General features: G+C 35.4%; 1 protein-coding gene across 4 annotated transcripts; it reads left to right on the top strand.

The window, feature by feature from the left end:
* Positions 1-1517: 1517 nt before the first annotated feature.
* LOC142553967 (uncharacterized) lies at positions 1518-10099 on the top strand. 4 transcript variants are annotated; one of them, XM_075664542.1, is made up of 20 exons: positions 1518-1680; positions 2282-2340; positions 3224-3334; positions 3594-3650; positions 3731-3801; positions 4143-4242; positions 5702-5772; positions 5868-5968; positions 6058-6161; positions 6283-6336; positions 6508-6563; positions 6752-6790; positions 6899-7043; positions 7411-7592; positions 7680-7747; positions 7922-7994; positions 8068-8129; positions 8216-9131; positions 9252-9542; positions 9650-10099. In XM_075664542.1, the coding sequence occupies exons 1-20, from the start codon at positions 1653-1655 to the stop codon at positions 9924-9926; spliced, it is 2865 nt and encodes a 954-aa protein (XP_075520657.1). In that variant the 5' UTR covers positions 1518-1652; the 3' UTR covers positions 9927-10099. The 4 variants fall into 4 exon arrangements, with proteins under 4 accessions (XP_075520657.1, XP_075520658.1, XP_075520659.1 ...); XM_075664543.1 differs by having other exon boundaries at positions 1536-1762; XM_075664544.1 differs by having other exon boundaries at positions 1680-1704.
* The last annotated feature ends 108 nt before the right edge of the window (positions 10100-10207 follow it).

Here is a 10207-nt window from a genome sequence, read left to right as displayed (position 1 = left end):
TAAACATGCAAGAACTATGAAACCTTCGACCATGGCACGCATATCAGCATATAATTACAGCATGAATGATGAGAAAGGAAGATACATGGTGTGCCTTATCGATTAAATGATCAAAAGCTTGAATATCTACGCGCGGGACGTGAACTGGAGAGGCGGGAAGAAGTTTCTTTTTTTGAAGAAACCACCAAGGGCCGATGGCTGCTGCTGAAAACGAGAGAAATCTGCTAAAAACTAAGGGGTGGGCGGCTGAATGCTTTAGTTTAGGGTTAGGATTAGTTTAGGTTATAATTAAGTGTTAAACAATGCATTAATGGGCCAAAAATAAGGATTAAGAGATAAAAAAAGTGTTGAGCCTATTAAGCATTAAAACAAACCCAACAAACCTAAAAGCATTCCCAAAAATTATTTCGTTTAGGTACGTTTTTGAAAATATTGTCCGAACCCTCAAAAAGTTCTCTGATTCCTTAAAATTTGCGTACCGGTTAAAAAATATGACCCGATGAGTAAAAATACTCACCAAAACCCAATTTTCAAAAATCATATTTAAAAACACCTCATATTAAATAATAAAAAATAATTATTCAATAAAAATATTTTTCCTGAATATCCCCGGTTTCCGTTCCTCGTTCGAGCGCGAAATGCTACTTAAAATCCTAATGCATGGAACTTTAAAATAATCGTGAAATAAACCTTAATCATGCAATAATTATGCATTAAATGTATTAAAATAATAAACACATTATTTAAATAAAAAATCCCAGATTGCATGCATTCATATTACGCAGTTTAAATTTCCTGGAGTTTACATGTTGCATACAGTGGTTTTTATTTTTGTTTATTTGAGATGCAATTTGCTTCCTTGACTTGTTAAGGGAGTTAATTTTTATTTGTTCACTAGTATTATTTTTGTAAACTGATAAGTTTTCTACTGAATTATTTTACTTTGAGGCACCACACAAGTTTTTATACTTGTATATGATTTATTATGTTTTATTTTATTCATTAAATTTTATTTGTGTGTTTAATTAATATATTTCGTTGCATGTTGTGAATAGATGTTACAGCACCTACAGATAACACCTAAATTTGATACACACAATCTTAATATTTTTGTACTTTTATGTTAAACAAATATTTTCAGTATTCAATTCACTCACAATTTTTATAAGAATACTCCAAGGTGTCATGTTATGAGACTTAGATTAGAATTAACCAGGTTAATCATTATATTGAGACTGTCTCAGATATTAATACACATGAGACGAGTGAATCCGATTTATTTTAAAAATTGAAACTAATTAATAAACTAAATAACATAAAGAAGGTTTGGTGTGCAGTATACATAGTGGGGACAAATTGAAGCATTATGCTATAAAATAATATAATGTTTAAATTTAGAACCATTGGTTTGTTTTTAGATTACCTTTTGGAAATTTTAATCAAACTTGAAATATTTTAAGCAAAAAAGTGGGCTACCATCTTACATTTGGAAGATCAATGATTAACCACTATGAATTAAAGAGTTTAATTCAATCAATAATTCGTTGGAAAACGAAAACAACCAAATCCCAGAATTTATTACCTTCAAATTTGTTTGTTGCTTCACACCGAACTTGCGTTTTGGCTTCACGCCCCACCATTCTTGGACACTAATGAAGGGACCTTTGCATATTCTCTCTGGTTAGATTCTCTGCTTTCCGATCAGTTATACTGCTTCATACATTAGTGCACACTCCGTTTGGTTATATTGCTATGTTCACTGGTTTGTTTTTACTTTTGTAGTTCGAGGGAATGATGTATAGTATTATGGCTTGTGTTTGATTTGATTTGAAGATGGTATTTTTGGTTTCTGAATTGAATTTATAAATGGGTTTATGTGGGTATATGATTTCTTTCATTTTCTTTTCCCTTTTCCGGGATTTTCTTGTTGGGATCAAATAAGATACTCTTGTTCAGAATGTTTTGTTTTTTAGGCTTTACATGGTTGAATTTTTAAATTTTTTAATATGTTAAAGTGGAAATTGGTATATCTCTTTGCTAGTTGGATGTTTAAGTGTGTGTTTTGTGTAAAAAATTGTATACATGTCCCTTCATCTGAGTATGAGAAGAGATACTGCCATACAGTAGGGGTTGTTGATTTTTCCTCTCCAGGAGTTGTACCCCAATTTTAATGTATTTGTAGAGTCAAGAATGTAGAAAATGGGTAGCGGGAGTTCATAATTTGGCTGCAGATGACTAGTCAATGCTATTTCAGCTCATTGTGTTCCATCCTTGTTTGTAGGCACTATGTCAGAATATGTATCTAATGGAGAAGGGAAATCAGCTTTGCATAATGATAAGGTAGATCCACATGTCACTTATGTCCAATTGCTTGACTTCAGAGCCCGTCTCATTCCTTATGTTGGGATCAATACGAATTCCTTATGTTTTTCTTTGCAACGTCAGTAAGTTTGGTTATTAAATTTCCAAAAGCATGTACTTCAAATGGATGGCCTCCAGCAGGTAATTGAGTGTTAAGCTTGTGGTCCCATTAAATTGTTTCTCAACGAAATTGGGACTGAGATACTTACCCGCTATGACATTCAGAACTTGGTTGTTGAAGTGCATAATAATGGTTTGCATATTGTTGCTCCAGACAAACATACTCAATGACATGTTAAACTCATGTGCATTGAAATATGAATATAATTAAATCCAATTTTTGCTTCAACACATGTTTGAGAGATAATGAGAATTTAAGTGGCTGCCCATAAAGTATCCACGCACTGCACTTAGGCAACTTACATAACTTTTTACTCAGGATTAAAGAATTAGGTGGTATTCGCAATCATGGTATCTGCTGGAGCCATTGCAAATCAGTACTTTTAAGTTTCTCTTTTCCAGATTACATGCAGTATGAATATTTGGCATTTCCACTTAAAAACTGTCGTTGAATTGATTTTGGACCTTGCACTGTATCGAACTTGACTCTGATCTTATTTTAAATAATAATGCATCTAATTTCCCCTTAATAGGCATTCCATTTTTTTAAGGATGTCTTCTTGTGACTTGTGTCTATTTTTTGTGCCAGTAAATACATGGAATAATTAATTACTTCTTTGAGATTTTTTTGACTTAAATTACCTTGGTCGCTGTTATTGACAAGGATGATATATTCAGGATGTACTCTTTTAACTTCTTAAACTGTATTAGGTTTCTTTCTTCTCATTCTAAGTGCTTCCAGGTCAGAATTGATCCTGGGATACCTTCATCTCTGGCTTGGAAACGAACACTGAATGATGAGGAGAGAGCACTTTCTCAATTTGATCTAACTTTGAGGGAGAAGATGAGCATGGTATTCTACTGTATTTTCATTATTATTGGTCCTTTATCAGCCTTTTTATTTTTACTCGGTCTTTGGTCCAATGAATATTGAAATCAAACCTTTTAAATTAAGTTTCAGTAAAAATTACATAAGCTCTTGAAAATTCTAGGATATAATGCTGGATTGTTTGTCTTTTGAACCTAGGCAGTTAAATGTCAAGTCTTTGGTTTCTTAAGTTGTGTTTCGTTCATCCATGTATATAACTTATAATATACATTTTGTTTTATAGGCCTCGATAGCTTATAGGCTGTGGAGGTATCTTCGAGAGGAAAAATCTAGATATGGGGTAACTTTCCATTTTGGATCTGAAAGTTGAGTTATTAATCTTTGTTCTGAAGGAATTTCTCAACACTCCTACGCTTGCAGCAAGTATTTGTTGATCCTTTCACTAAGCGGCAGACAACATCTTTGCATGGGGTTCCTGTAGGTGGTATCGGGTATAACGTTCACACCCTGTCCTTTGTATTTATTATTCACTACGTGAATGGTACAACTTGTTCATAAATCTTTCGTAGTTACAAGAGTAACAAGACAATAGTGAATGATATCTGAAGATTATAACATTAGCTTTTTTATACACCAACAAAATTGTTATATGCGAAGAAAGTTCATTTATTTGATATAGTCTTGAGGATAACGGTATTCAGCAATGCAACTGCATCCTGTGTGGCAACCGAAAAACAGAAAAAATGGCGTATTTATGATCGAAATGAAAATCAAAGGTTGAAAATTTTTACCCAAATTTCCATCTGTGTCCATGAGCAAACACAACTTTCAGTGCAGGTAGCATTGGGAGAAGTTACAAAGGTGCATTTATGCGGTGGCAAATGTTTCCTAGAATCTGCGAGGACAGACCAGTTTTTGCAAACCAATTTTCCGTAAGTTTTTGTCAAACGAAGAGAAAGAACATAATTGTTGGGAATAAAGAGTGTACTTTTCATAATATTGCTCACACTATTTATATATTCATTAATACTCAATTTATAGGCACAGTAAGATAGTAAAAAAAAAAACAAACATAATTGTTATCCCTTTAATTAAGGTAACTCCTAATTATCCTAATTTACAAATCCTACATAATTTCCTAAATTACAAAGATATGATCATATATGATTATAGCCGTTATTTCTGATTATATCTTCATATCTTCGACACTCCCTCTCAAACTAGTGAATGGATATTTATCATTCCCAAATTGGACACAATCTCTTGAAACATTGGACCATTTAATCCTTTGGTGACAGCTAGCTGATGAGCAATTATAATAGCTTACTTGTTGTCACAATAGAGTTAGAGTTTCATAGGTCCACTCATCTTTACTTTTAGATCGTCCAAGATAACCTTAACAAGGAACTCACAAACCCCTTTAACCATGGCTCTGAATTTTGACTCGGCACTTGACCTTGCTACAATAATTTGTTTCTTACTTCACCACGTGACAAGATTTTCTCCAAGGAATGTGCAATACCCTGTTATCTACCTTATGTCACCAATTGATCCAGGCATCCAGCATAATCCGCATCTGTGTAAGTTTTAAGTACCATATTTTTACCCTTTTTGAACATAATTCCTTTTCCTGGATTGCCTTTCAAGTATTTAAGTACCATGTCAACTGCACGAAAATGTGTCTCTTTTGGGTCATGCATGAAATGGTTGATCACTCTTACAACATATGGTACGTCCGGCCTTGTGTAAGAGATAAATGAGTCTTCTCACAAGGCGTTGATACATCTCTTTATTCACCATTTTGTAACTTTATACAATATTATGATATTTGATTCTCGGTTGACTTATTTTTCTGCAATTCAAATGCTGGTAGTGGATTATATGATTGTATTCTGAAGATGGTGCCATGCATTGGCGTTTTAACAGTGTGATTTTCAGTTTTTGAAACATATTGAAAACATATTGCTGTTCTTATTGATCTTGGACAATATGAAATAGTCCCTTCTCTCAAGGCACTTATTGTCCATGCAAAAGTTGGTGCTATTGAATTACTGATACAGGTGTAAATTAGGGAAACAAAACAACCCTTTCTGTGTCAGACTGATGCTCTAATAGGTTTGAAATACACTTACCATTTTGGAAAAATTGGTAGAATAATGTGTGATGTAACAAAAGGAATGGGTAAAGTACTAAAATTGGTGGACTGATTTAGTTCCTATCAAAAGTGTACTCTGCAGTCAATATTGTAGCTTATCAGCTTTCGGTTTATATATATTCCTATGCAGTCAATGTTCAGTGTCCATATGCGAAAGGAAGTTTTACATTTCTGTACTTTCATGTGTCTTTTTTTGTCCATGGACATTTATATTCATATTGATTAAATTTATACAGATATTTGTTTCACGCCCAAATGGTGAAAAATTTTCTAGTGTGCTATGCCCAAAGCACCCAGAAATTTTGAAGTAAGCACATAGTATCTGAAGGAATGAATTTTTTATCTTCAAAGAATACTTGTTGTGTTACCATTTAATGTTTTTTTAATAATTTGCATAAGCAGTGATAGTTCATCTTCTGGGATAGGATCTTGGGACTGGACTCTGGGAGGGAAAAATTCGACATACCATGCGTTGTTTCCTAGAGCCTGGACTGTATATGATGGTGATCTTGTTACCTCTGATTTTTCTCAATTTTATGTCCAAGATTGTGAACTCTTATCCCAAGGCATTGACCTTTTCTATTCAATGAAGGTGAACCTGATCCTGCGCTAAAAATAGTATGCCGCCAAATTTCCCCCATTATCCCCCATAATTATAAGGAGAGCAGCTTCCCTGCAACTGTCTTCACTTTTACGGTATGAAGAATTTCTCAGAACTTCTTGCCTCGTCGGCACTTCTCCTGAATAAATGCTTAGATGCACAGAGCAGTTGGATGTCTAACCTTGATATGAAGAGGTTTATTTTGATTACATCCAGTTGTCTAATGTGGGGAAAACGAGAGCAGATGTCACCCTACTCTTCACATGGGCAGTAAGTTTTCTTTCCTAAGTTGTTTTTCTTGTGTTCTTGAATATCTATTTTGGAAAGTTTGCTATATATACTGATACGGACTACACCATTCCGCATATTTACCATGTGTTGAATACTTGAATTGTTTTTAAGGGAAATTTTTTATGGTTCTTTTTGTCAAATTGCTGCTAGAATTCAGTTGGTGGGGACTCTGGACTTTCTGGTCAACATTTCAATTCAAAATTTAGGTAATGGTGCATGGATTACTCACATGTGATAATTGTTTTTTAGCAGAGTGTTAGTTAACCAGTTTTGTGATGCTTCAAATCATTTGCTTCCTGTTGTTGTAGCTTATCAATACAATATCATTCTTTCCTGTGCTTAATCTTTTTAGAAACTTATGCATCTAGTTTGACCTAGATTGTTGTTTTCCCAGATCAGAGGATGGCATTCGTGGAGTTCTCTTGCACCATACGTATGTTTTTGTTGGTGTTTCAAAATGTTTATGTTTGGTCCTGAGGACTCAGTATCTTTTATGATCAGCATCTTTTATGTATGGTTTCATGGAGTTCAATTGATACAGGACTTCAAATGAACTTCCGCAAGTAACTTATGCAATTGCAGCAGAAGAGACTGATGTCGTTCGTGTCTCCGAGTGCCCTTGTTTTGTGATATCTGGAAACTCCCACGATATCACAGCACGGGACATGTGGCATGAAATTAAAGAGGTAAGGTACATATTTACAAAGGCGGTGCTGGGCCATGCATCAAATGATTGTATGTTTTCTCGGCACTGCCATGTGTATAGATAGCATAGTCGTGCTTAAAATAATATGTAAAATCTTCTGTGATGGTTTTTTATGTGTGTGCTTACATTCAGGCAATATACTATATCTTCTTTTCGTCTGTTTGCTCCCTTATTTTTATTTCATCACTGAGAAACTTTGACCTAGTTCTGTTTTAACCAGCGAGGATCTTTCGATCACCTACAATTACATTCATGCACAATATTGTATCTTCTTTTCATCTATTTGCTCCACTATTTTATTTCATCATCATTCTTGAGTAACTTTGACCTAGTTCTGTTCTAATCAGCGAGGATCTTTCGATCACCTACATTTTGAAGAAATGTCGCAGCCTTCTGAACCGGGTTCGCACATTGGGGCAGCTATTGCAGCCTCTCTGACTATTCCAGCAGAAACAGTGCGAACTGTTACATTTTCATTGACATGGGCTTGCCCTGAGATAAACTTTCCTGGTGGAAGAACTTATCGCTGGCCAGTAACCTATTATTTTCTTCCTTTATTTTACGTTATTAAGATACTGATTATGCACTCAGACTGACTTATTTAACTTTATATCAGGCGTTACACCAAATTTTATGGTACTGATAGTGATGCGGCGTCAAATATTGCCCATGATGCTATTGTTGGTAGTATCTCAAATCTTATTGTGCTCTTATTTTTCTTTGAAATGTTCTAGTGATTGCTATATATTATCATTTTTCTATACTGAGAAAACGTTATCGTCTAGCTTCTCTAAGACTGTATTTAGTATTTACCATCCTGAAAATCTTTACTTTGACTTCTTTAAAATAAAAATCTAGGGCATCACCAGTGGGAATCTGAAATCGATGCTTGGCAAAGACCTGTTCTTGAAGACAAGAGTTTTCCTGAATGGTTAATATTTTTTTATTATACAATCTGACTACATGCTGTCAAAGTTCAAGCATTTTCGGGTGTTCTAATGCAGGTATCCTTCCACACTTTTCAACGAGCTTTACTACCTTAACTCAGGAGGAACAATTTGGACGGGTAATTGAAATATGATGCTTTCCAGAGGTAGGTAGAGCGTAGCAACTTTGATATGATTCTTTTGTTTTTTGCCCTTTCCATTCCAGATGGATCTCCACCAACACATAGTTTGACTTCATTTGGATCAAGAAGGTTTTCACTTGATGGTTCCAATTGGGATAGTAAAAAGAGAAATAATACATCTGAGAAAAATGACACGGCAATTAACATTCTTGAAAGAATGACCTCATTACTCCAGGAAATAACGACAACTTCTGCTTTGGGAACAAATCTGCTTCAGAAAGGAGAGGAAAATGTTGGCCAGTTCTTGTATCTTGAAGGGGTTGAATATCACATGTGCAACACATATGATGTTCATTTCTATGCGTCATTTGCATTAGCTATGTTGTTCCCAAAGCTTGAACTTAGCATACAGCGAGACATTGCAGCTGCTGTAATGATGCATGATCCTAGTAAGATGTCACTTCTGCTGGATGGGACATCTGTTGAGCGAAAGGTTCTTGGAGCCGTTCCTCACGATATTGGAATGAACGACCCGTGGTTTGAATTAAATTTTTATAACCTTCATAATACGGATAGGTGGAAAGACTTAAATCCAAAGTTTGTGCTCCAAGTTTACAGAGATGTGGTGGCCACCGGCAATAAAGATTTTGCACAAGCTGTATGGCCATCAGTTTATGTTGCATTAGCTTACATGGAACAGTTTGATAAGGATGGGGATGGCATGATAGAAAATGAAGGGTTTGCTGATCAGACATATGATACATGGTCTGTATCGGGTGTGAGTGCATATTGTGGCGGGCTATGGGTGGCAGCTTTACAAGCTGCTTCAGAACTCGCTCAAATAGTTGGAGACAAGGGTTCAGAGGATTACTTTTGGTTTAGGTTTCAGAAAGCTAAGAAAGTATATGAAAAATTATGGAATGGCTCTTATTTCAACTATGATAGCAGCGGCAGCAGCACAAGCTCATCCATTCAAGCTGATCAGTTGGCTGGACAATGGTCTGTTGCTTGAAATCCTTCCTCATGTTACAATTTCACTTTTATTTTTTGTTACAGTGCAAGTAGCCATGGAAGAAAGTTGCCTTACGTGCCTTCTCTAATTAGTAACATATTTTGTAGGTATGCTCGAGCTTGTGGTCTTTCGCCCATTGTTGATGAAGAAAAGGTGAAAACGGCACTTAATAAGGTCTATAACTTCAATGTCTTAAAGGTCAATGATGGAAGTCGAGGAGCAGCAAATGGGATGCTCCCAAATGGAGAACCCGATATGTGTTGTATGCAGTCAAGGGAAATTTGGAGTGGGGTTACATATGCTGTTGCAGCAGGCATGATTCATGAAAACATGTTAGAAACAGCATTTAAGACTGCAAAAGGTGTATATGATGTTGCTTGGTCCACAGAAGGCAGGGGGTGAGTAAAAAAATCACCATCTTCCTCCTTATATCTAAGTATCGGAGCATTTCAACAACCTTACACCATTTCTTTTGTACTCAGTGACTTAATTTTTTTTTTGACAGATATGGTTTCCAGACGCCAGAAGGTTGGAATCTCAATGGCCAATATAGATCTCTTTGTTATATGCGTCCACTAGCTATTTGGGCTATGCAATGGGCATTAACACAGCCTAAGATTCCAAAGAAAGAAATGAAGCCAGATATAAAAGCAGAATCTGTGGTCAGACAACATGCTGGTTTTTCCAGAGTGGCACGCCTCCTGAAACTGCCGGATGAAGCTGATTCCAGGAGTCTTTTCCAGGTTATATTTGATTATACTTGTAAAAGGATGACTGCCTGAAAATTGCTTTTGCAATGCAGTTACAGCTTAATGATTCATAAGAAGGGTGTAGAATTAGTTGATGAAGTCTTATTGATTCTTGTCGTTTTTGCACATGGTGAATGCATGTAATAAACAGATATCCATGAGATTGTTCCTATAATTTGTTCGAAGGAAATTTCTCTTATGTGAAATCTGTCAGCTTCAAGGTTAGAACATTGGGCTATTTTATTTTTCATTTTTGTTCAATTCTTCGACGTTTGATAATGTACTTTAATTAAAGGATATTGAAAAGCTTCTTC

The sequence above is a fragment of the Primulina tabacum genome, chromosome 8, assembly GCF_025594145.1.
Source record: "Primulina tabacum isolate GXHZ01 chromosome 8, ASM2559414v2, whole genome shotgun sequence".
NCBI classification, from domain to species: Eukaryota; Viridiplantae; Streptophyta; class Magnoliopsida; order Lamiales; family Gesneriaceae; genus Primulina; species Primulina tabacum.
Note: the sequence above shows the minus strand (reverse complement) of the source record. Positions and strands in the feature narration are given on the sequence as shown.